Source organism: Hibiscus syriacus, unplaced genomic scaffold, assembly GCF_006381635.1.
Source record: "Hibiscus syriacus cultivar Baekdansim isolate YM2019G1 unplaced genomic scaffold, ASM638163v2 tig00000738_pilon, whole genome shotgun sequence".
Lineage (NCBI taxonomy): Eukaryota > Viridiplantae > Streptophyta > Magnoliopsida > Malvales > Malvaceae > Hibiscus > Hibiscus syriacus.
The window spans coordinates 1,371,246-1,398,933 of NW_024061816.1; the positions used below are offsets into that span (position 1 = coordinate 1,371,246).

The window sequence follows — 27,688 nt, forward strand, 5'->3', positions numbered from 1 at the left end:
TACTTGTGATCAGCTGCTTTAATTGAAGAAATAAATGATTAATTTTGTAAGAAAATTAATCATTAATCGAACATATAATTTTCATCAAAACATATGGTAAAGGAAGCATCGGTAGCCTAGTTGTAGAATAGTACCATGGTGAATAATTACATAAAATTTTGTTTAATCACAATAAATCAGTTTTTATATTATAATTATTTAATGGAATCAATTTAGATGACATAATTTATTCATGATATAATCTTTAAAGTTGTAATTCAATCAATTAAATTTTTCTTAATTTACGTTATAATTGAAATTAAACTTGGTAATTAAATTTAATGGTTTACGGACAATGTAAAAACGGATATTAACTACGCAATGTAAATTACTCTATTTTCTTTCATCTAAATCCCAGGGTTATATCAACATTGATAACACGAATATAGAAAACGACATATACACCATGTTAAATTACATCTCCAACGAAGCACCAGTGGTCTAGTGGTAGAATAGTATCCTGCCACGGCACAGACCCGGGTTCGATTACCGGCTGGTGCATGTTTGTGTAGCTATGATGAAAAGATGTTGTGTGTAGGGTTATCACTGTAACTGATCTATTGATCATAATCGAATTACTCTGAGCTACTTTTTTTATTTACGTACTGCTGCAATTCAAAGGATCATAAAATTATTTCCGCACATGCATAATACCATAGTCATATATTTTCCTTGTTTCATACTGTAACTGGTTTACCTTTCTGTCTTGAGATGTCTTGAGATGTCTGTGTTGTGGTTTCTTTGACAGTAAGGCAATTTCCAAAAGGTGCCTGAAATTAGTTTTCTGGACTCTGGTATGGCAACTCAACCAGTTATGACCTTAATCTATACTTAAACCTACTATAGAAACAACTTGAAAAATCAAGAGTTTAAGACAACTAGGATGAAGATTCTGGATTTAATAAGCCTGATAACACTTACAATAGTCGTCCTCGGTCATTAACAAAAGAAAGAACAAAAAAAAAAAAAGATCAAAAGATGGCTGAAGAGCACTAGAGTATTGAGATTCCTAGTGTGAAACAGGAAAGTCAAGGACTTAATTTAGATTTTTCTCTTCTTATAGTAGTCGAGGGAAAAATTATTTCTGAGTTGCACATATGCCCTTAATTCTTATCATTTTTACAACTGATCCTCCTTTTTTGGTTCAACTGATGATTTGCACTGTAGATTTTGGATTAAGATCCATGATTTTTCTTTTGGGTAGGTTTCAAAGTTGGGGTATGGCTGTATGGGGCCTAGTGGAGCATAAAATGATCCTGTTCCTGAAGATGTTGGCATATCGATTATCGAGAACAATTTCGATAGATGAACCACATCCTTTGATACATCAGATATCTATGGACCCAAAACTAATAAAATTTTGGTTGGAAAGGTACATGCTTGGACAAACTCTTTATATTTTCAATCTCAATGGCAGCTGCTTCCCGGTTTTGCGGATCACATTGATATGATTTCATGCTTTTGTTATTGTTATTGTCTTGTTAAAGGAATTCATCGATCAGTGAAACCATTATTTTCATCTTCGATTATCAACCATTATCTCTTTGGTGGAAACTTGGCTTGCAAATAGTTTTATGGTATGGGGACTAACTTATTTGTCTTTAGGATCCTTAAACCTTTGCATAGTAAACTGATTGCCAACTACTTTGAAGCCACATTTCCCAATGTTTCAAGTAAAGAACTTGGATGAAAACAAGAGTTTATATTTGAAAGAAATCTCGGACGCGGTTCCCAGAAATGAGGTGTCTGGCTATCTTCTGCCACAGGGTTGAAGTCAAATGCACTGGAAGCTTGGTAACACACCACCAAAGGGAAGCAAGGTTTCAACTTGAATTAGCCATGAAGGCGAAGTCTGAAGCAGAATATGAGGCTTTGGGTGATTGGACTCTCCAACAACTAAAACCATAGCTATAAGTCCGTATCGGTGAGTAGTATTAAGTTTCGGATACATACATAAAGAGATCAGTGAAAGCAGAAGCCTGCATTACCAAAATAAAAGCAAATCATTAGGGCTGTGCGATTATCAAACAGGCTGTTTATCAGCTGAACACTGTTGTTTCTTCTACTAAGAGCAGTATCATTGTTGCAGGTTTCTGCTTGTTATCAGCTGCTTTAATTGAAGAAGTAAATCATTAAAATTTTGCTAGAAAATTTATGTTATATCCTTTGAAATCTGTACAGAATATCAATCTAAAATAAATAACATATTAATTGAACGTAAATTTCTTATTAAAAAACGTGATCAAAGAAGCACGAGTCGCTAGTGATAGAATAGTACCATAGTGAACAATAACATAAAATTTTGCTTAAGCATGATATATCATTTTTCATATTATAATTATTTAATGGATTCAGTTTAGAGGATAGTTATGCCATACGGCAGCCTAATATACGGCTAAAAAAATGCACTACCAGAAATGTTAATGTTTTTTTAATATTTCCGATAAAACGCTACTTAAAATATTATTTTTTCTACCGAAATGTTAATTTCGCTACCTAATTTATGGTAGAAAAACCGGTAGAAAAAATAACAATTTAGGTAGCGTCCAATATTAACATTTCCGGTAAAAAAATAATGTTTTAGGTAGCGATTTACCGGAAATGTTAAAAAAACATTAACATTTCCGGTAGAACCTTTTCTTAACCGTATATTAGCTCTGTCGTACCTTAGACATCCCCAGTTTAGATGACATAATTTATTCATGGTATTATCTTTAAAGTTGTAATTCGATCAATTAAAATTTTCTTATTTTACATGAAAATCAAAATAAAATTAAATTAAATTAAAGGTTTATGGCCAATATAAAAACGGATATTAACTCCAGTGACTCGCAATGTAAATTACTCTATTTTCTTTCATCTAAATCTAAGGCGATACTCAAAATTGATAACGCATTCACAAAAAAGGAGAAATAGAATATGTTAAACTTCTGCTTTAATGAAGCACTAGTGGTCTAGTGATAGAATAGTATCCTACGACAATACATATCCAGATTCGATTCTTGGCTGGTGTATCTATCGGAGCGATGAAGATATCCTATGGTAGAATTGAAAAGAATAAAAAACTAACTTCAAATCCAAACTATAACCCTACTAGTCCTTTTTCATCTCCTAGTTTTGAGACTCATTTTACCAACCATTACTAACTTCACCGGTGCAAGCCAAACCGTGTGAATGTCTATCTAAATGTGTTCATATATGCAGGGAATTCGGAATTGGAAATTCCTAAATACCTGCACAAGGAAACAAATTTCGAATACTGAGCTCATTAGTCTAGTGTCACACTAACAACTAAATCATACTAAGAATGTTCATTAAATGCTTATGCTATCGAGTGCACTCTAGGGTAAATCATGGTGTGGCTAGAGGGTTACACATCTCAAGACACACACCTCTAGTCTAATTAGGGTGAGATCTGAAATCTCTACATCAGACACAACACCCGACTAACCCACCCCTCGTAAGTGTTCGGGCCTTGTGCCCTAGTTAGTCATTTTAAAGTGCCTCGCGCACTACCTAAGGATATCCGGACAATTATATTTCTCAAAACCAATATCATTTACTAAAGTAACTCGGGTGTCCTGATTGTTTCCCGAGCATCAACCAATGCTAGTTTTATATCATCCTAGATGATCCTTGTTTATAGCTTTAATTGATTATTATCATGTTTCTCACTTGTAGTTTTATTTGAGAGTAATTATGAAGTCCTTGGGTACCTCAATACTTTTTGTAAATCCCTTGAAATTATTGCCCTAAAATGTACGATGGTACCGATACTAGGCCTCTCGGTAATGATACTAACTCTTGAGTATCGATACTCCACCTTGTATCGATACTCTACGGCTAATTTCAACTGGAGTAAAAATGATAGTATCAACACTCTCAAATAGTGTATTGATACTCCCAAGTTACGATATCGATACCATTCCGAATATCAATACTAAATTTGGGATCGATGTTTTTGAAAAATACCTTGGTATTGATACTCTTATTGGGAGTATCAATACTCTACCCTTAGTATCGATACTCTTCGTTAGTATGAATACCAAAATTGGCTACTGGAAAATCTATCTCAATACCCCTCTCGTGAGTCTCGAAATTGGCCCTACGGTATCCATACTCAATGAAAGAGTATCGATAATCCTATACTAAAGTTCCCTCATTTTGTTCCTCGCAAGAATAATATTAGTAATGTTCTTCTAGTACCCATACCCAAACCTAGAAATGCCCTATTTTGGCACGAATTTGACTTCCAAAGTTACCCAAGATACCATACTGACGTCCCCAAACATTATTAAAATCTTATGTGTGATACAAAGGTCATAAAAAGGCTTTAGGACATGCTAAAAAGGGAAAAACATGGAATCTACCATAGATGCTCAATCATGCTTCATAACTCAATTCTCTAACTAGAATGCATTCTAATGACTCACAATTGGTATGAAAGAGTTGTGAATGTGTTACCTTAGTCTCTTAGTGACATGCGTCGGTTTATTCATCAAAAATAAAATAATCCTCTTCAAATTAATAAAATAAATAGGTAGTATAGTAAAGAGGGTCGATCCACAGGAACTTAGTAATTTATGATGCAATTTCGTGTCGATTTCAATCCAGGAAACTGTAACAAAAATAAATAAAAATAAAGGGGGTTGGCGTGAATAAGATAAAGAAAATGAAAGTAAAAAAAATAACGATCAAGGTAAAATAAATGGAAGCATAAATAAATATTAAAAATAATAATGAGAAAAACACCTCGAGCTAGCTTTGTTTCAATTCCATTGATCATCGAAATGGATTTTTGCTCCGGGATTCATGTCGGTTATAGTCTACAAGGTCCAACCCATTGTAACTTGTCCTCCTTTCATGTAACCGATCTTTCCAAGTCTATCTTCGAAAGATGATTCTTGAGTGGTTTAACCACAACTATTGCTGTTAAAACAATCAGAATTAAGTACTGGAAAGACCCAACTCGAATTATGCCATCGACGATAATCAAATCTGATCTCGTTTTTCCTTAGCGGATCACCGCTAAATGTGTTCATAGGAAGTCGAATTGCCACAGGCTAATCCTTCCTCCCAAACTATATATCTAAACAACAACTACACCAACTAGCTTTTTTTATTTGAAAATGTTTAAAATTTGTAAGTAAGGTTGATTGCCAAACTAATAAACCAAAAAAATGATAATGTATCCCGAAGGGAATTAAGTGATGTTGAATTCTCACACATGGAATTGGTTCATTACTAACTCTCGGCTATAAAGAAATTAGCTAAGTAAAAGAAAGTGAAAAGGAAAAAAAAACTTTTATTAAAACGAAAACGAAGTAACCAAGATGATGATAAAGATGAAGATGTCTAAGCCATACCCCAATTAGGGTATTTATAGGGTTCTAAATCCTAAAGATAACATGGAAATTAAAAAAATATAATCCTAAAAATTTGGAAGATAATTCCAAATGTTTAAATTCAAACTTAATTCCAGAATGCTGACTGGACCTTCTAAAAACTGTCACGTCAGACCGTATCGTGTCCAGTATTGTGCCAATGTCTTCAACCGCGATCAGATAATAAAAAATACGAATAACACCTGTTGATTCTAGAAAGCAATCCTATGCACGAAATAAAAAAAAGAACCTAAATCAGCAGTAATAAATTCATTAAATGGGGAAATTAACAAGTAAAAAGTGACAATTTAAAACGCTCATCAAGTTCCCCTCACTTGTCCCATGTTTGTCCTTAAGCATGCTTTGATCAAACTAGTTAAGAACTCGATCTACTTTCCTCCAATCTGTTTCATACTAAAGCAAATTATAAAAATCAAGCTCACAATAACCATTTGAATCAAAACACCACTCAAGTGAATGAATACAAGTAGGAGTAAATCAAACAACATTACAACTTCCAATCATTCATCAATTAAAATTCAACCTAACTCAAATCCTTACTAGGATTCAATTTCCATAGGTTTGTAACATAATCAATTATCCACTAGTTAGAAGAAATAAGATGCAAAGATCATTGGGTCTTAAGAAAAAGGGTGTAATGGGGCATATGTAAAGGTAAGGGGAAAAATACTAAAAATGAGGTTCATAATCGAGACAAAGAATGCTTCAAATAATTCAACCAAGTCCACGAGCAAAACAAAATAAATGAAACAACAACAAGGCAAATGAAACAACCAAATATTTACAACAAAAAAATCAAACAAGTATTTTTTTTTCTTTTTTCCTTTTAGGTTTTTTGGGGTTTTTTCTTTTTTTTCTATTTTTTTCTTCGTGGAACATGTTCATACAACTTTCAATTCATACTCTTTGTCTTGACAAGGGTGGAAGAGAGGGATAAACGAAAGGCTCAGGTTTTAGATTGAGCTGAAAACAAAGAAGCATATATAGGCTCAAAATAGTACACGAATGGAGAAGAAAATGGTAAGCTTTTTATCAGGTAAAAATGGGGTGAATCCTAATGCCCAAATCAAATCAAAGCACCAAATTTCTTGTGTAGTCTCAAAATGTATCATGCCACAAGTTCTAGAATTTCAAATTTAGTTCAACACACTCAAAAAATAAAACAAGCATAAAAATTAAGAAACATTCTCAAGGCTCAAATCTTAACAAAGTGTGTTCATCAGTCAAGTTAGGCGAAATTCAATCGACAAAATCAAACAACGTCACAATGTAGTCAAATTAAATTCCTACTCATGCAATTCAACTATCAAGAATGTACGTACTTGCTCTCGATGGGGCGTGAACGGGTGTGGGAGGTGGAGGCATGTGTGCTTGCTCTCGATGCCCACCACAACGAGGAGGAAGAGGTGGGGTCGGTTCGAAATTGCTCGGAACTTGCACAAATATTGGATCAGTGAATCGACGTCGGTGGGGGCAGCGATGTTAGTAATCGACGGTGGCTATAGGGAAAGAAAGAAAAAGAAAAGATATGGTGGAAGAAAGGAAGAATCGGATGAGGAAAGGAAAATAAGAAGAAAAAATGTAAAAGTGTTAAGTCACGTGTGGAATAAAGAAAAATAAAAAGGGAAAAAAGTTGAGTGAGTTTGGGATTTATGGGAGGTGATAAGGTAGGGTCTAAAGGTATTTGAAAAATAAGGAAAAGGTTCGCTGGTCAAACATGTTGAGGAAATGTTTTAAATTGGGGGGAAATTGTGTTGAAATGGGCGATAGAAAAGTGATGAAATTGGGGGGGGGGGTTTGCTAACGTGCGCCATGCCCCACATAGCTTTTCTAATGTGCGTCGTTTAATGAAACGTTGCATTCTACTTTTTTTTTATTTACTGCTATTTGGGGTCCGAATAAAATGTCTGATTCGATTGAAAACACCACTTTTGACTCTGATTAAGCTTGAATAAATTCATCAGGTCACCTGAATAATTAAAATAGAAATTAACATAAGAGAAATACTCAATAAAATCAAAGAAGAAAACTTAAAATTCGAGAAAAATAAAAGAAACGAAATTAAAAATAAGTTGCCTCCCATGAAAACGCTTTGTTTAACGTCGTTTAGCTCGACGACCTGGTCATAGATCAAAACAAAACAATATCAATAACTTACTGAAGTCTCCGACAATGGCGCCAATTTTGACAAGCGTCGTTTTACTCGTCAAAATAAAATAATCCTCTTCAAATAAAATAAAAAAATAGTATAGTAAAGAGGGTCGATCCACAGGGACTTAGTAATTTCTAATGCAATTCTGTGTCAGTTTCAATCCAGGAAACTGTAACAAAAATAAATATAAATAAATGGGGATTGGCGTGAATGAGATGAAGAAAATGAAAGTAAAAAAATAACGATCAATGTAAAATAAATGGAAGCGTAAATAAATATTAAAAATAATAATAAGAAAATCACCTAGAGCTAGCTTTGTTTCAATTCTATTGATCATCAAAATGGATTTTTTTCTCCGGGATTCATGTCGGTTACAGTCCAAAAGGCCCAACCCATTGTAACTTGCCCTTCTCTCATGTAACCGATCTTCCCAAGTCTATATTCGATATATGATTCTTGATTCGATTAACCACAATTATTGTCGTTAAAATAATCAGAATTAAGTACTAGAAAGGCCCAACTCGTATTATGTTATCTCGATGAGAATCAAATATGATCTCGTTTTTCCTTAATGGACCGTCGTAAGTGTCTTTGATGACTCCGTAAAAAGGATACTTTTAAGAACTTTTTCACTTAAGTTATTGATTGTCTAAAAGCTCATATAGGTCATTATAGGTGCATGTAGTTTCATATAGTTGCATTTTGGTGGTTGTACTTTGCCATTGCATTTTACTTATGAATTTTCTATATGATGGAAAAGGTGTGGCTATTTGGTGATGTATAGGAAACAAGGAGCATAAGGCAAACATAGAAGAATGCCGCGGCATCACAAGTTGTTGAAGTAGACTACAATGCCTTGGCATTTCTGGTGCAGAAAAGGATAAAAAGTTATTTTCACAAATGAAAACTATTATTAACACGTGTTTTGTGCTGGTAACCACCTGAATAGGACCCACTGCCACCTATGGAATCAATCTTCATGCATTTGGAGTGTACTTGGGGGTATGATGGGAAATTTGGAAAAAAATCCCCAAGTACATTCCTTATATTTATAAAGAAAATGACATCATTTTAGAAAAGGGGATCAAAATTCATCATCATCTCCAACTCTCTCTTCCTCAATTGACGAGCTCAACTTCTTCCCTTTTCTCGTCCGTTTTTAGTGGCGTTCCTCCATTAGTGAAGCTCGAGGGAGTGAAGCTTGCATCCGAGAGGGGTGAGGCGTTGTGGTCGTTCGTGGTGGTTCGAAAGAAGTATCGGTCGTGCCCATCTATTGTTTTCTTCTCCAACCATTGCTCCATTTTATGATTGATCTTCGATTGGCTTGCAAGGAACGAATGAACAAATTGGGACTTTCCATGGTTTATTCTAACCCCACCATGAACTAGACTATATTTGATGTAGTTCATTGATGGATGCTTTAAGCTTTGTTTTGAATGGTTGATTAATGTTCTCTTTTGCTTATTACTTGTTTTTCTTATGAGTGTTTTATCTCTTAATATTGTAGAAGGCATAAGAGTGTCCATTTCTTAAGTAGAAGACTAGATGTTCGAGAGAAACATAATAATTAATTCTTTAGTTTTCGAGAGAAACTAAAGTAAGATTAACATAAACAATGGGTTGTAGTTAATTACTATAACCTAATACCTTAGTATTCGAGAGAAACTAAGCTATGATTTCAATGACTAAGAGGGGTAAAGCGTAATCAATGGTTTATTGTGTCACTGCTCAGGTCGAGAAGAGATGTCGTTGCATCCTATTCTGTTAGGTTCTTAGACTAGAGATATCATAGAACATATTTAGTAAACTCCATCGAACAAGTAAGACACTAGAAGACTAAATCAGCTTAAGAGATAAGTTTTAAGTTTCCTAAGTGATTTCCCACCATTTATTCCTGTAGAAGCTTCCTGTTTGAGGATTATCAAGTTATTTAATTTATTCTGCGTATTTACCATTCTGCATTGCCTTGACATTTTCACCTATTCAAACTATAAACATTTCCTTTGCCATGACATTTCCATTTGCTACCCATCGTACCACCATTCTAATTCCACTCTTAAACATTTCATTTGCTAGGCATAATCATTTGTATATATTATCATCTTAACTATACTTAGATAAAGTTGTTATTTGCTTTGACTAAACTTATAAATTTCCACCAATCCTTGTGGATACGATACTCACTCATCACTTGTGTGATTGTGTATACTTGCACATCATTTGCGTTTAATATTAAGCACACACAACACACAACATTGTTCACTAGAAGTCGATCCTTCCTCCCAACTATATATTTAAACAAATCCAGACCAACAACTCTTTTTTATTTAAAAGTGTTTAAAATTTATAAGTAAGACTGATTGCCAAACTAATAAACCATAAAAATGAGAATATATCCCGAAGGAAATTAAGTGATGTTCAATTCTCACGCATAAAATTGATTCATTACTAGATCTCAGGTATAAAGAAATTAGCTAAGTAAAATAAAGTGAAAAGGAAAATGGAAAAAAAAAAACTTTTATTAAAACGAAAAAGGAAAATAACACTTTAATCAAACATATAACTTTTATTAAAACATATGTCCGAGAAAGCATCGATCATTTAGTGATTGAATAGTACCTTGCCAAGGTACAGACTGGGTTTGATTCCCATATGATGCAACCATGAGTATAACTGTGCTCTTGTGATGGTAGGGTCATTACGCATCTCTGATCTCATGGTTAACAATTACGTAAATTTTGTTGGCAAAAAGGCATTGGAGATTCCAACACTTTTGGAAAAAAAACTAATGCGGTATTCGTATTATTTTTTCTCTCAATGAGACTCTCCAACTCATAAAACAAACTCAATGTTATCTTTTTGACCAACGTTTTTCATCATTGACCGTATAATGCTAATGTGACGGTTCACGATACTGACATTGCGGTCTATAGTGCTGACGTGGTAGTCTATCTGTCATGTCATTTGTCACGTTATCAACCACCATGAATTGCCATGTCAGCACCATGGATTATTACATCAGCACCTTGAAATGCTACTTCAACATCATAACAGTCAACGATGAAAATCGTTGATCAAAAGGTCATATTGATTTTTTTTTTTCAATTGGAGGGTCACATTGAAAGAAAAATAATACGATGGTCACATTAATTTTTTTCTCCAAAAATATAGGAACCTTTGAAGCTTTTTTTCAATTTTATTTAAGCATGATAGTTTTTATATTATAATTATTTAATATAGTCGATTTAAATGACATAACTTATTCATAATATAATATTTAAAGTTGTAATTCGATCAATTAAAATTTTGTTATTCACATGAAAATTGAAATTAAATTAACGTTTTATGAACATTATACAAACGGATATTAACTTGAGTGACTAGCAATGTAAATTAGTCTCTTTTCTTTCATCTAAATACTAAATCTAAATTGTTAACATATATATCAAACAGGAAATATAAAATATGTTAAATTAATTTCATCAAAAAAGCACCAGTGGTCTAAATTAATTTGTGAATGCCAATCTAAATGTGTTCGTTTATGCAGGCAACTTGGAACTGGGATTGTTCCATATAGCCCCTCGGTCGCGGTTTCTTTAGTGGAAAAGGAGTGGTGGAAACCTTGCCTGCAAATAGTTTTCTGGTATGGGAAACTAACTTATTTGTCTTTAACCTGTCCTCGAACCTTTGCATACTAAATTGATTGCCAACTTTTACTTTGAAGCCACATTTCCCAAGGTTTCAAGCAGAGGACTTGGACAAAATCGAGTCTTGACAGTAACAACGAAATCGAGTCTTGACAGTAACAACGATTCACTGAAAGTAAAGCTCACCAAAGAAGATTTGAAAGAAATCTCCGTTGTGGTTCCGATAAATGAGGTGGCGGGTGAGCTTAAGTCAGTTCCACTAGAATTTTGGTAATACACCACCAAAGGAGCGCAAGGTTTCAACTTGAAGGAACATGGATGCAAAGTCTGCAGCAACATAATGAGGTTTGATTGATCGGACTCTCCGACAATTGAAACCATTGAAAGACTAGAAGAAGTTCATAACTTGGTACTGGACATATTAGTAGTAAATTCTGGATACAATAGCGAAGGGTTGTATGATCATGTAAGTTATTCTCTCCAATTTATAAATTGACTCAATAAAAAAAATTATAGAATCAAAATCTGGTTTTGATTAGTATTTCTCTCTAAATATTGTAAACATAAATTATTAACATAATTTATTGTCATGTGCAGATCAACGATTAGTCCTTTATTTGTTCATTTTTGTCATAAATTGTCCAATTTCTTTTGGAGCAGCTATTTCTTTCATCTTTAATGAAAATTGAGAAGTAATCTTTCTAATTTGTTTTATAAATTAAAATAATTTATTAAATCCTATCAACATACAGCCACGGTACAGACCCGGGTTCGATTCCCGGCTGGTGCATTTCTTTTGGTTTTCTTTTTGCCTGCCTAACAAATTGTTCGAGTACTGGAGAAGTTGATGCCTATGTAACAAAGAGGCTAAAATATGTGGCCATTTCACGAACTAATTATTCATTCATTTTTGTACAGGTGGATGCATCTTGATCCATGTGAAGCAATATATGACAGACCGCTATTATATGAAAAAGGGTATTCGAAGTTGTGCTATTATATGGCGCATTGCAGATCAGAATTTGGGACCGACTCTCTGAGTTCATCTGCTTGTGAAGTTTGCATATGCAGAGACGAGCACGTCACAAAAATCCATAATGCTTTTTCTTCTGTACTTCATAAGCTTGTCGAATCTGTAATTGCATCAAAAGGTGTTGAAGTTCTCAAGGTTATTAGAGCAACCGTTGTAGATCTCAAGAAATTACATATAAAAAAAGGAGAGCTTCTTTAAAGTCGAACTTGATTGTTGGCACATCTTTGTTGCATCGGTTGCTGCCCTCCTTTAAGGAATTTTTAATGCTCTTTCACTGAAGAGTGAACTGGATAGTAATGGCACTGTCACCGTATGCTTAGCCGTTGACTCTGTTCCAACTGCTTTAGCATTGCCTGCTGCCTTGCACGCTTTGGATGAACTGATCAGCGATCTTAGCAAATGTGACAACTTTAGTGAAGGTTCACTAACCTTTCCGCTTCTAAGATTGAATAGAATATGTTCTGGAGCAGTCCTTGCGAGTGGCGAGGAGCTTCCTTTTGGGATTGCAAGTAATAATGGCTATATCTAACATTTGAATATGAAGTGTTCACCCGTGCTATAGAAATTATCTTAAAATTTCCACTGAAAATTTTCAGGCCACATCAGCATTTGATGAAACTCGCATGTCTAAATGGGAGGAACCTAATGGTGCTAAAGGTACTATGAACAAAGAGCATAGTTTCTTGCAGTTATTATTTGTATATGACCTGAGGTTTTAATGCTTAATGCCATGCAATACTAGCATGCTCTCAGGCATCTAATCTGCAGATATGTTTTCATTAAATATCATATCTCCTAGTATTTGAATTTCGTCTTGTAGGTTGTTGGATTATGTACAAATTATCGGGCAACTTGCAGGAACTTGTGTCCTATGAGTTAATGTCTGCCAATGATGCCCCGGAACGAGATCCAATGAATTGGAATGATCTGCTTAGGTCTCTAAGCATTCTCTTTACCTTTAAGTACAACATTTAGGTTTAGTGAAATATCATTTTTAGTTTTGAAGTTCTGTTTTTTCCCTGAACTGCGGTTTTACCTTTAATAGGTACAAATCTTTATGCGGATCATGCGGATCTTTGATCTGATTAACGTTTTAGTCATTATCTTAACAGGGTTGTGGAAGGAAGTGACGACAGAGGATCGAACTGGCATGTTCTGGATGAACGGAGATCCCAGATGCTTGATAAACGTTTTCAGCGGAAAACATACAATGTCAAATCAAGGGACCAAAAAAAATATCTTGGGTATTCGATTGGATAGAAAAATATTGAACTTAAAAATAAGTGCAAGTACCAAAATGAATATTTACCCTTGGAAAAGCTTGAAGAGATAACATTGTATGCTTGAACAATATGAATCAAACTCAAAATTTTTAAGGCAGGAGTTATCAATCAAAGAAGTTCACATCCACTTTAAACATGTACAATTCCATGTGAAAGTGTTGATGCTGTCACATAATTTAGTATTTTCACAGTTCGGGTGCTCTCTTATATTCTTTTCTTTTTCCATCAAAGTAATTTAGTGATGAAAACTAAAACAAGAAAATGAAAACAAATGCTACTAGTGTCCCAAAGCCATAAGGGTTCATCCATGTTCTTAATTTTCCATTCAGGGTCAATGTTCCTCGATCTTCTTCAACCCCTTCATGTCTGTCGTTTCCACCCTGAATTACCAACAAAATTTCAACATATTTTACACTCATTATGTATACGCACATATATGTATGAGTAAGTCGGATCTCGTTACCGCTGCAACAACGAGAGAAAATGCAAATGACATAATATACCCTAACCCAATCATTATTTTGTGCAACGATAATAAATTTATGTCATTAACCAATTGTGATAAATCAGGGAACATAGAGGGGTTGAAACCACATGACGGGGGACATTTCTTTAGGACTTACATCGTAGCTTTGAGATGATTAGAAACTCGGACAAAAAAAAAATCCAAAACTAGTTGCTAATAAGAAGAAAGGAGAGGATATGTTGTAAATTATTCTACATCTGCTTCCCTTTGCTTTACTAGTTTTAGGTAATGCAGGAAAGCTCTTGGTTCAAATTGTTTCGGAAATCGAAAGGATACAAACAAATTACTATTATTCCTCATGCAAACGAAAGACAATGTGACTAAAGCATAAGTCCATGCCTTGAACAATATGTTGATACTAAGGAGGAACTAGTAAACTAGAATTTATCAAAGTTCGACAACATTAAAGATGAAAATGACATCAAAAAATGCAGAGAACAGCGATTGTAATTATTAAGAACTTACGTTGATCCATACAAAGCGATCTTCTGAACTTTAGTGATTTCAGAACCCGACTGATTGTCCTCGATAAATATGGTCAAGCTGATAAACATAATAAAGTAAAACTAACATTATTTTACTTAATGAAGATAAAGACTAAACACGGTACTTAGTGTGTAAACTATAAACATACCTACGGACATTCTGAAACTTGACGTACTTCACGACTACCGGTTTTCCCTTCAAAAAAAGAGAGAGAATGTTATAAGGTTTCTCGATTCACGACGATTTCTTAAAATACCCTTACTACATTGTAGCTCCTGAGAATGGAAAGACGGCCAGAAAAAGAGCTACCTTAAGATTATCTGGCGATAAAACGACAGTGTCACTTGGAGGGAAGTCATTGACGTTGCTGCATTAAGTACAGTGCAATATCATCAATGAAATGTTCTTAAGCATAATAAACCGATTCGGAAAATGTGATAATTCCTTGAAATTACCTAAACCCCATATGCTGCCTGTTTGTAAAAAGTTTCACCGTCTTAGGTCCTGCAAAAGACAATCTTAATGGTTAAATACTATACAACAATCAACAACCTCTGAAGAAAAGTTTGTAGGGCACAATTTGAGAACTCGTCATAAGCCATAGAACTTGGGTTCAATGAGATCAAATTCATGGTTAAGATATTCAGATGCATAAATGTACAAGTTGAAAGATACATTACCTTCCTCTTCGGATCCCTTAACAACAATGGAATGTAGTTTAACGACTTGAGTGAAAGGGATATATATCAAAAGCTGTTCGTCTGCATCACTCTCTAGATTCAATCCTTCATCTTCTCTATAACCCTAATTTATGACCATCAAACTTAATTATTTCATAATCCCACGAAGTTTGACAAGATAAATACATTGAAATATAAAGTAAACCCTAAAATAGTGAAGTAAAACCATGAATTTTCCAGCAAAAAAGTACAAAAATCTGCCTAAATAATTCAATAGCAAACAAGAATTTCTAGAAGAGAGTTACCTGCTTGAGAGCATTGGCCAGAAGGTGACCAGAGCTTTGGTTAAGGCATTCAACTCCAGACCAATCAATGAAGTCCAAGAGATCAACCTAATCATAAAAAAAAATCACAATCAAGGTTTCAAAGAATATTTCTTACAGTTACACCAAAAAAATCTGTGATGAAAAGTTTCATGATACATAGTAACAAACGGATCTTTTCAAGCTAAGAAAAAGGAAAACCATCCAAACGATAATCAGTTGCCAAGATTCCTTGCTTTCCCCCCAATTTTCTCAAGTTTTCTCAGAAACCAAACAAAGGGTATCCAGAAAGGCAGAAACTTCCAAGATTGGAACACTCACTTGGTTTCTTTGAATTGCAGAAGCTGATTCAGCGGTTGCCATTGGTCTAAGAGGTTAATGAGAGTGCTGATATAAAAACTGCCTTTTCAAAGAAAAAGAAGTACCAAAGAAAATAATTGGAGAGAAAGTTGGAGACGAGACCTTTATATTCAAGGGAGAATTTTAGAGAAGAAAGAAGGCTCTTTTATTGAAACATATTCAGTATAGATATCCAACCCAAATTCCCAAGCCCGGCCAAAGCCCAAGCCAAGAGGAACTCCCCACCAACAAAAAAACAAATTGAGTAAACGACATGAGAGACCATTTAACTATTATCCCATTTTATTTTGATCACTGATATTTTAATTTTATCAATCAGATCACTTAACCATTAAGCTATCGACAATTAACTTTTAACAAAGAATATGTGACGTGTGAATTAAGATATTTGATATAATTATATATTTAGTTCTCAATATTTATATATTTAATCAATTTAGTCATACTTTAATTTACCCAATAGAATTCATTTAACAAAGTAAACCAACCAAATCTCATCAACCCCTTTTCCCTTATCCTTCAAGCTTCAACCTTTTTTCACCAAACACCGAAGATCAGAGCAATACAACAGCCACTGACCACAAACAATCCAAATTCCAAAAGCCCCATTTTCATTCTTTTGAGTCTTTTCCTTTCAATTCACCAGAAAAAAAGGCAAAAATGGCTTCCTTATCCCACCACCAGACCTTCACCAACCCTCTTATCCTGCACCGCACCCCTGTTAACCTACGCACCCCAACCTATAAACCATTCTCCGTTAAGTCCCAAGCCGCCCCGGTGCTTTCCCAAGATGAACTCAAGAAACTGGCGGCCGACAAGGCAGTCGAGTCAGTCAAGTCCGGCATGATCCTTGGCCTCGGAACAGGCTCGACGGCGGCTTTCGTGGTCGACAAACTAGGCCAACTCCTTTCCACGGGCCAACTCTCCAACATCATAGGAATCCCAACCTCGAAAAGAACACAAGAACAAGCCGCGTCGCTCAACATCCCCTTATCGACCCTCGACTCTCATCCACACATCGACCTCGCCATCGACGGCGCCGACGAAGTCGACCCCAACCTCGACCTGGTTAAAGGCCGAGGAGGCGCACTTTTGCGTGAGAAAATGGTCGAAGCGGCTTCGTCTTCGTTCATCGTCGTGGCCGACGATAGCAAGCTTGTTTCGGGGCTCGGAGGGAGCGGTTTAGCCATGCCGGTTGAAGTCGTGCAGTTCTGCTGGAAATACAATCTGGTTAGACTCCAAGGGCTGTTTAAAGAGCTGGGTTGTGAAGCAAATTTGAGGTTAGATGGAAGTGAAAAACCTTATGTGACTGATAATGGGAACTACATTGTGGATTTGTATTTCCAGAATCCGATTAAAGATGGGTTTGGAGCTGGGAAAGAGATCTCTGCCTTGGAAGGTGTGGTGGAACATGGGTTGTTTCTGGGGATGGCTACCTCTGTTATCATTGCTGGGAAAACTGGTGTCGAGGTCATGACCAAGTGATTTTATATAGGTAGAGATTTCTGGGGAATTTGTTGCAAAATGTTGAATAATTGAGGGGGATTTTGGAACTGAATTGAATTGTTAATGAATATGTAGTTTTATCATTCTTTTAGATGCAATATTTTTTTCGTATAACAATTGGCTAATATAAAACAATCCCATCGTCAAAAGCTTTAAGCTGGTGAAGGGATCAACTTTTAACAATCCATATTTTTACCTTCAAACTATTCGTTCTTCGCAAGCCAACAAATTTTTAATCAAGGCAGAAAAAGGGGATCCAAGCAACTCATCACTGCATATGACTGTCAAACTTTAGGCTAAGTTAATCATCTCTACCAGTTTCATTAATGTCCTACAGCAAATTAACAGTCAAAACTTAGAAATAAGAAATGGATAACTTCTAAATCATCATACTTCATCAAAACAAACCAAACATTACATTAGGTGATACAACTAAAAGTAAGGGGTAATAAAAAAATAGTTACAACTCTTTGAAGAGTCACTGTTAGATATATTGAGACAAAAAACAGTCACCAATGACTGCTTCTATGAAAGGAACTTTCAAGGCCTGAAATATTTGAGCCAAAATGAAGATGTAAGGGCTATTTTTTCCCATACAAGTAGAAGACAGAGTTAACTCAAACAGTAAGAAGTTTATAAGGATCACCTTAATCTTCTTTAGTATTTTTGAGATCGTCAATTTCACAATCCTTGAAATCCACCATTTCAAAAGTCATCTTACCCTTCAATTCAGAATAAGTATAGCATATGAAACTATCTTATTGAAGGTAAGAAATACCATTTGCATTACATGTATTTTTATGAGCTTACTTGGTTCAAGTCATTGGAAGTTAAAAGTTGAAAATTTGTTTTCATCTCTGATGAAATTTGAAAATTCCTGTAAGAGATTCTGCATACATTCATTATCTTAAAATATTAATATTAGTCATGAAAGAGAAGAGAAGAACAATTAATTAGAAGGAATTTAGGGTTACTTGGGTATTAGAAGTTGAAGGATATGCTTTTGATATTCTCCAGAGTTTTCATATTCTTCTTCCCATGTCATTCTGGAATGATCAGTAGATAAAAACAAAATTTAAATGTAAGTTTCTAGGTTATCATGTACACCCATAGCCAACAACTTGAATTTAATTAGAATAATGAACGTTTGTCTAAATTCTAGATGATACATGTAATTACATCCTCCTCAATTAATCCGTTCAATAAAATCTTAAGAAGTCATTCCTCCCCTTGCAAACCAGTTTGTAAAATACTAGTAAATAATAAGGAAATTAAATTTAGAAAAATATAAATATATCTTTTTCTCAGAAGAGTTGTATTGTGCGATTAAGGCTGTCTTCCCAATGCCCTTCATTTGCCCCCTAATATGGTACTACTTCATGCAACATTGGGGTGTTTGAGTGTCCTTGAGAGAACATCTTCATCTTTGGGCAACCTTCCACACGTACAGTTTGTAAGGATGGGAACCCGAAGTTATAAGTCCCTGATGAGCAGAAGCTCTCCAGCTTTGGTAGATATACATCATTTTCATCATCATCCCCTCCTTGTATTATTTCTTCTATATTTCTGCAATTTTCTATACTCATTTCTCTGAGCTGCACTAGACTTTTGGCTGTGGAATGCGTAACTAATTTAATGATTCCATGACATTTCTCTACTTTCAAAGTCACCAGATTTCGGAAAGATACCGAGGATGGAACCAGATTGATTAATTTGGGACAAGACTCCACAACCAAAATCCTTAGGTTCTGGAATCCTTCCTTTCCCTTCCATAGATGCATCAATTCATCAAGATCTCGCAGCCTTAATTCAGTTACAAGAGAGAGTAACACCCATTGCAGACATTTCCTCACCACCTTGTTCACTTTGGAATATCATCTCTTTAAAGTCACAGTGCCATATTTCGAGCGTTTGAAGATTGGGTAAGAATAACAAGGGGAACAAGTAAGATGGAAACACAGTTACTTGCCTAGGATAAAACTGAACACTGACATCTTTCAGGTTGGGAAAGCAGTGAGATACAAATTGTTGACCATGACAATGCCATATCTCCTTCATTCTATAATTCCATCCCAAAGCCAATTCATGCAGCTTTGGAAACGTAAACTGCACAATTCCCATTTATTTATTAACAACAATAACGAGGACATGCAGTAATAAACAGTGTAGGAATTAGGATGAATATACCTTGTTCACTCAAAACAGGGGTTGTTGACATTCACCCACTCTTATCTTCTTCAACGAAGTCCAATTTATATTAAGCATTTTCTGATGGATACCCTTAGATTTGGCAGTCTTATAAGAGTTAAGGATGTCATACGTGGAAGTTGGAATGAAATAACATCCGATTGACTGAATTGTGGAGAAAATAAATGTATACTGCTGTCTGCTGTTGCCTTCTTCTTGGGGTAGGGACTCAAATATTATATATTCCAGTGATGTACAATCAACATACTCAACCGAAAACATTCAATAGCTTAGGACAACCCATCAACATAATGGAAGTTAGTTTGGAAAAGGATTACTGAACAAGTTGGTTGGGCCATAGCCTTTCCAAGTTGTCCATGCATACAATATCCAATTCCATGGCAAAATCTTTTTATTTTGGGAAGATGAGAGAGCTCCAGCGAGTCAAGTTTAGGAAATAGACTGCTAAATATTAAGCTTGCAATTTTATCAAAGAAAGACAGTATTTTTCAACGCATGTTTTTTGAAGCAAAATGGATGAACCGAGCTGAGATGCTAAATATTGAACTGGTTCACTGCGAAAAGCAAGAAAATATTGAAAACAATTTGTCCAAATTCTCAACATTCTATAACCATTCATTTTCAAGTTAAGCGGAGCTTGATTATTTCGATGGTAATTGAGCCAGCACACTTTGTTACAAAAGCCCCCAATACCATTGATGAAAGCTTTTGTAAACTCTAATGTCTCACTTAGATTATGATGAATCGAAAGATGATAAATGTATGATTTGCAGCCATTTTTAATTAGTGAGATAAAAAGAAATAAAGAAGGAATAAAATTATAGTCGTTGGGAAGTGGAGAATCAGGATGAAGCTCAATCCCATATCAAGTGAGAAATAGGAGGGACCAGGAGCTGGAGTTAATAAATAAGAGGCACATAGCTCCATTTAAACATACTTACCTGGATGGGGTCTATGGGAGATCAATAAGGCCCATGACCTAGGTCAGTGATCTCCACTGCACTTGGGAGAGGTGCTCGCCTAAGGTCTCCACATGTGGGAGAGCCTACATCATAATTTGTGGCAGTGGGGGCTTGCGTTCGCGCAGCCCTCGTCCAATGTTAGTTTGAACATTTTGCTTCGATCATGGGCTAATAAATGCTCGATTTTGTATGATAATCCGCCGCTTTTTCCTTCTTTAATACATTTAAAAATTAAAATTGATACATTGCTAACCTCATCCAGAATGTTGAATCTGCCGATGAATCACTTTGGGAACCTAACACCGATGGTCGGTGCTGAAGAATACGACAGTGGTAATGGAACACAGTAAAAATTAAAAAACAATGAAATGATGGAAATTGAGTTGAGGCATCTATGTAAGCCTTGAAGTTGCATTTTTTTTTTGGTTAGGGTAAAGACATCTTGATACTCGAATTCTTATTACTAGAACGGAGGTAACTTCCATGTAGTTTCAAACACCGGTATATGCACACAAATGTTTCAAAAATTGATACCTTTGGTGTTAGGACAATGTTAACTCTCTGATCAGAAACCATGCATGTCGGAATGTTTTAATCCGGGAGATAGTAATACGCAGCTGAAATCTCAATTTTAAGAATTTTCAGAAACCTAGTACAACTTCTAAGAGGATAAACGACAAACATATGCACAAAAAATTAAGCGTTGCTTAACGGTTGCCTAAAATGTTTGGAAAAAATGCCAACCAATTAGATTAGATGGGCCAAAAGTTTGTACCAATACCAAGCTTATCTTCAAGTCAGCATTTGGGAACAAATGTAAGAGCATAAAAACCAAACCACCATCATAGACATAGTTGTCTTCTAAAAAACAACATACTTCTGAATTATTCATACTGCGACTAACATCGCCAGTAACTGAGTTTGTCGAGACATATAACTTCCGCATACTTCAATGATTCCAATGTGTAGTTGTTTAAATGCAAGATATTTATTTTCCTAAATTCCTATTTATGTTACTTATCTGGTGTTTTAGTTAAAATAGAACCTACCCATGATTTAGTGACCTTAGAGTAATATACCCTATTATTTTTCATCTATTGATTAATGTAAAATAACATTATTTCTTTCTTTCATGTCACCAGTATTTTAAATGTTCACACTTTTATCTAGAAGTGTGGATATCAAATTTTGCCCAATGTTTGAATTTAGATTCATTTTGGTTCAATTTTGAAAGCACGAAGTTACTCTTTCTTTGAAATCTGATTGATTTTGAGGTCTGCCAACCACCACACCCACACCAAGGTTCTCCGATCTTTGAAGCTCCGGCCGGAATAGGGCGAGCTCGTCACGCTGAGTTGAAATCAAATGAAATCACGGCATGCCCTTCAGCTGTTTGATTAAATGTCTCACTGATATATAAAAAAACTCAAATTGCAAGCATTGAACTGCAAAAAACAAGGTTGAAGATAGTTGTGCTGGCGATGGGAATCAGACGGCCGAGAGTTTTAACCCCAACTCATCTCTCTCAGATTATATCAACCCAAAAGAACCCTTTAACCGCGCTCCAAATCTTCAACCAAGCCCATCAAAAATACCCCAACTATCGTCACAATTGTCCCGTTTATGCCACCATGATCAACATTCTGGGCAACTCCGGCCGAATTCTAGAGATGAAACAAGTGATCCATCAAATGAAAAACGATTTCTGTGAGTGCAAAGATTCAGTTTTTGTTGCTGCAATCAGAACTTTTGCAAGTGCTGGGATGGTAAATGAGGCTTTGAATCTCTTTAACACCATTCCTCAATTCAATTGCGTGAACTTTACTGAATCATTTAATACCATTTTGGGGACAGTGCTGAAAGAGTCTGATTTCAAAGCTGCTTATCAGCTCTTCTCGGATAATTGTTGGAGGTTGGAAGTGAAATCCAGGGTGAAATCATTGAATTTGTTAATGGAAGGGCTTTGTCGATTCAAAAAATCGATTTCGCCTTTAATATTTTCCCGGAAATGGATTTTCAAGGTTGTTACCCTGATAGAGAAAGTTACAGAATTTTAATGAAGGGTTTATGTGATGATGGGAGGTTAGATGTTCATTTGTTATATTCAATGTTTTGGATGATCTCCCAAAAGGGTAGTGGTGAAGATATTGTGATTTATCGGATTTTATTGGATGCTTTATGCGATGACGGGAAAGTTAAAGAAGCTTTAGAAATCCTTGGGAAGGTTTTGAGGAAGGGTTTAAAGGCTCCAAAGAGTTGTCGACAACGACTCAATTTATGTAAATGCAGAGATGGGGAAGATACATAAGCTACTAAACGCTTGATTAATGAAGCTTTAGTAAGAGGTGGAATTCCTAGTATGGGTAGCTATAGTGCTATGGCCATTGGTTTATATAACGAAGGTAGGGTCGATAAGGGTGATAAAGAGCTCGATTAAATGCATAAGAGAGGGTTCTTCCCATCATTGCCAATGTACGAAGCAAAGGCAGAAGCTTTGAGCAAGAAAGGGAGAGTTTGTGAAGTAATCAAAGTAATCGAAGAGGATATCAAGGAAGGAACTTGTGTTCCGAGTGTCAGATTGTATAACACCATATTGAAATGTCTTTGTGATGCGGGGGATTCGGTGTTAGCCGTTGGATACTTGAAGAAAATGACCAAGCAGGTTGGTTGTGTAGCCAACAAAGAAAGTTATAGCATTTTGGTTAATGGGTTGTGCAAAGATGGTAAATATGTCAAAGCAAGTCGGGTTTTGGAGGAGATTCTGATCAAATCACATCGGCCGGGTGCCGAAACTTATAATGGACTTATAAAGGGGCTTTGCTTAATAGGTAGGCAATATGAAGCTGTGATGTGGTTAGAAGAGATGGTAAGTCAGGGGATGCTGCATGACCTTTCAATAAGGAAATCATTGGTTGCATCTGTGTGTTGTAAAATGAGTGACATAGAGATGTTCAGTATGAGCTCATTATCACTATATTTGTTCTCTCCTTCCCAAGCTAAAGTTGTATGGTAGAAGGAAATATTGGCCAAAATTTCAGCAATAACTTTGTTTTTATCCTTTTATTCTTGAAAATCCCATCTTCAATTCTTTAGATACTTTTAGTTTTATTTAAAGATCACCAAGTTGTGGGAGGTATATGTCTATTGAGGCTGGAAATACATTCTTCAGGCTCCAACACTCCTGAACCCAAATCCGAAACGACTCTCACCTTTGAATTCGATCAGCTATCCTCCCTTGTACTTTGGAGTCCACCGGAACTCCATGAAGATGTTTGGTACACAAATTATTTTTTATTGATGATCTATATTTGGTTAAACTAATGAAATGAAAATGACATATATCAGAATCATTTCACCTATGTATATTATTTTTTATCAGTAGTGCAATTTTCCACAAGCTATTGTTATTTGGCCATGTATAATCTTTGTTGTGTCAAGATACCTAAAACCTCAACTCTCAACTACAACCTAAAACTTCGGCGTTCTAGTTTGGTGGCCAAAGGCAATTTAAAAGTAAAAAAAACACTGAAATGAACTGAAGATAGATGATTAAGTGAGGAATATGTTTTAGGCAAGTGGTTTAGCCCTTCCTTGTATATTTAAGCCACAAATATCAACATAATTTACCCCTTGCTACGTTCCTAATCCATCGAAAAGTTAAAGCTTGACCATTGGAAAACCAGACCAGATTCTCTATGTAATTGTAGAAACTTTATTAAAACTTTACCACTCGTTCTTAAGATGGTCACTTCAAGTTGGATCTTAGATACGATGCCACAACTCCTCCAGTTCAGCTACTGCAAAAAGTACTTGAGTTCTGTGGCTTTTTCAAAAAAATTAAAATAATCGCCCACCGTGGGGCTCGAACCCACGACCACAAAGTTAAGAGCCTTGCGCTCTACCAACTGAGCTAGACGGGCTATTTGCTAAGACAGTTTTGTTGTTAGATAAATAAAAGATAAAAGAGTCCAGGCACAAAGTGTATAGCAGTATCCTTTCATCTATGTTACTATTAGACATCCGATGCTAGGTTAGCTTCCATCTTGACTCTCTTTGGAGGTTCAGTGCATAAGGAGAGCCTAGCTTAAAGTTCTTTCATTTTCCACCCATATATATATATATATATATTCTTTCTAATATTCCGAAAACTCAAGGGCTGCAAACTCTAACCACAAAGCCTAGTGGTTCTTTACAACAAGTATTTGAAACCGAAGTGGAAAGTTTAAACATGCATGGAGAAAAAGAAACAACTTCTTTACCCGTAAGCGCTCAACGAAGAGATTTCGATATCGAGCCATTACCAATTTATCAAAATTGAAATATATATGGAAAAACGATCCTATAGGGAATTCCAGCCTGAAGAATTGAGACCTTCCACGACTTAGTGATGTAGCAATAGCTTGCCGTGGAGTGGAGGAGATTGTTTCCAGACTAGAGGAAATTAGGATCGGAATCAGAAATGACTTTCACCTTCGAGTTCGATCAGCTGATCCTTTGTGCTTTGAAGTCCACCGGAACTCGAGTAGTAAGCATACCAAAAAGTGGCCTATGTTAAACGACTTAGCATCATTCGAATGTTTAGGAAAATGAAGATGTTTGGTACACAAGTTATCACCACTAACAATGGACAACTTGACTCCTCACCACTTCTCTTGGTTGAAAATGTATCAACTCTCCTACTTCCATTCCAATCTCAATATATTCCTCTACTTGATTTAATTAAAGTGTTTACTTTTCTTAAAGTAGGGTAACCTACACCAAATATCATTGAACTTTTGGCAAAAGGTACTACTTTTGCATGTTATTTGTTAGGTTTGTTAGGTTTGTTTAGTTTGTAGAAAAAAAATTCAGTGTGTTGTAGGATTCTTCGTTACCATGGCTAAAGGGCGATCACAAGAGCCCCAGTTTCCTGAAGATGCACGTCCACGCATTCATTTTGTGCTTCGTCAAATTTGGTTAATACCATTTACATTCACTGAATTCATTAGTTGGTGATTGCTACTCACAGTGCAGAGATGTTCACTTTCAAGAAGAATGTGGGCAGGTTGTTTCTGAAATGTCTACTCTTGGGTTTCCTTGGTTTTTTTAATCAATGATTATGATGTTGGCTAAATTTTGAAATTGTTATAATACCATATTACGTTATTATTAATAAAATATTTTAAAAATATATAAATCCAATTAATATTTATATGCATAATTAAACATTGTCTGAGATTGTTAGATCAAATATAATTTTTTACTTCAAAAATAAAATCAAATAATTTTTTTTAAATCCATATCAGATCAAATGATGAATAAAATATATAAAATTCAAATCTAAGTTCCGATCAGATAAAAAAACCAACCCCGTCCCTACGTACTACTTCCTCTAATTAGATATCATATTAATTTTAATTCTAAACATTTTTAATAGTATAAGGTGATTATAATGTAGCATTTGTTCAAATATTTCTTAATCAATTGATAATATACATATCTTATAAACATAATTACTTGAACATTTGACTTCTAGGGAAAATAACATTCTCTTTTACCATTGAGATCCCTAGATGAATTATTTAATTCCAAACACTTTTTGTCGATAAATCTAGGGTGCGTACAAGTGGTAGTATATGTTCTAAAAACTCTCGACCATATGACAATGAATGCGTATCATGTACAATCGCTAGTGCTCGTCCTGAAAACATTCAAACTAATGGTTTAGTTTACCTTAATCTATCTAATTTTCTAAGAATTATATTTTCGAAGTGAATTATTTAAGAAAACTTGTTTTTAGGATATAACGCTTGGAGTTCGGATTGAACTATAAGAGGATAAATTGTTTGATTTCGAAATAAATTGAATCTTTAAAATTGAATAGACCATAAAATTTAAAGAAGTTGTTATTTGACCTAAAACCAATTAAACTATCAAAGTTGGAGGGGCAATAGTTTAATTACAATAATTTAAAAAATATTAACGATCTAGAACTAATTAAACCATCAAAATTGAGAGGGTACAATTGCCCCACCCACCTCCCACCGTTCCACGTATCTTCGTCCTTGGACAGAGTTATTTAAATAAACGAAGAAGATGAATTGTAAGAGAAATAGGACAAGAGATTGAAAATTTTGAGGTTTTATTCAAATATTTTATGACTATTTTGAATTAGGGTTAAATTTATGAAATTATTTAAATTTAAAATTAAATTAATATATTGCATAGATATAAGGAGTTAAAATTATCATTATACTGAATCATGTTACTATTTTCGTTAAATTTTTAACATCCGGTGACCGCAATAAAAAAACGTAACATCAACGTCTATTAAAAGATAGTGATAAACTAATAAATTAATAATAATTTCGTGACCAATTAGATGGTTTACCCTTGTTTTTTAATGCATTACGTATTAGTATGGCCGTATTGGGTCGAATTTAAAGGCTGATTTTGGGCCGTTTTCAACCTTGAGGAAAGGCCTCAGTTTTGATACCCAAACTTAAGCTATTCATTTCACTTTTCTCTTGCAATCCCACCCCAAAATCAAAGATATATTATCGTATCTCTAGAAATTTTAAATCTATATATAATTTATTTATTTTTTATGTTCTTTATAAATAATATAATTTCATATATTTTTTAAAATTTTATAACGGATCATAATTTTTTATATGATTCATTAAATTTATACCTTTTAACATACAATTTTGTATTCGTCTCCGTCCAAACCTAGCAATAAGGTTTGAAGGAATTCCAACGTCCCAACACTTTAGGAACATTTTAGGACAACAATCACAGTTTTACTTATGATTACTATATATATATATCAATTATACCAAAACTTCATTGAGAATAATCAGAATTAAATCCTCTAAAATATAATCCAAATCTCCATTAAATTTTCACCATAATATTGAGGGTTGAACTAAAATTCATTTAATATGAATTTTAATATATAATTATATGTATAGTTGGATCACTTTGAATCGAGATGACGACAACACTTTGACCATGTAATAAGAAATCTCCCTTAGTGTCGTATGATATCCCAACATACCCACCACCTATAACGTGCACTGAAAACTCAATCTTTGTC

General features: G+C 34.9%; 2 protein-coding genes, 2 non-coding genes and 1 pseudogene across 4 annotated transcripts; 3 read left to right on the forward strand and 2 right to left on the reverse strand.

The window, feature by feature from the left end:
* Positions 1–13,619: 13,619 nt before the first annotated feature.
* Positions 13,620–16,011, reverse strand: LOC120212585 (PITH domain-containing protein At3g04780-like). The gene is made up of 8 exons (XM_039210849.1): positions 15,896–16,011; positions 15,557–15,643; positions 15,252–15,375; positions 15,027–15,075; positions 14,881–14,938; positions 14,720–14,766; positions 14,551–14,628; positions 13,620–13,939 (listed from the first exon to the last, which is right to left on the reverse strand). Exons 1-8 carry the CDS (start codon positions 15,935–15,937, stop codon positions 13,891–13,893), a joined length of 534 nt encoding a protein of 177 aa, XP_039066780.1. The 5' UTR covers positions 15,938–16,011; the 3' UTR covers positions 13,620–13,890.
* Positions 16,012–16,450: 439 nt separating this feature from the next.
* LOC120213280 (probable ribose-5-phosphate isomerase 3, chloroplastic) lies at positions 16,451–17,523 on the forward strand. Its single transcript, XM_039211451.1, has one exon. The coding sequence runs from the start codon at positions 16,595–16,597 to the stop codon at positions 17,417–17,419; it is 825 nt and encodes a 274-aa protein (XP_039067382.1). The 5' UTR covers positions 16,451–16,594; the 3' UTR covers positions 17,420–17,523.
* Positions 17,524–20,581: 3,058 nt separating this feature from the next.
* Positions 20,582–20,742, forward strand: LOC120214068. The gene has a single exon (XR_005524834.1). It is a non-coding gene; the product is annotated as a U1 spliceosomal RNA (small nuclear RNA).
* Positions 20,743–22,025: 1,283 nt separating this feature from the next.
* LOC120212595 lies at positions 22,026–23,649 on the forward strand (annotated as a pseudogene).
* An 808-nt stretch (positions 23,650–24,457) lies between these two features.
* On the reverse strand, positions 24,458–24,530 carry TRNAK-CUU. The gene has a single exon. It is a non-coding gene; the product is annotated as a tRNA-Lys (tRNA).
* Between the last annotated feature and the right edge of the window lie 3,158 nt (positions 24,531–27,688).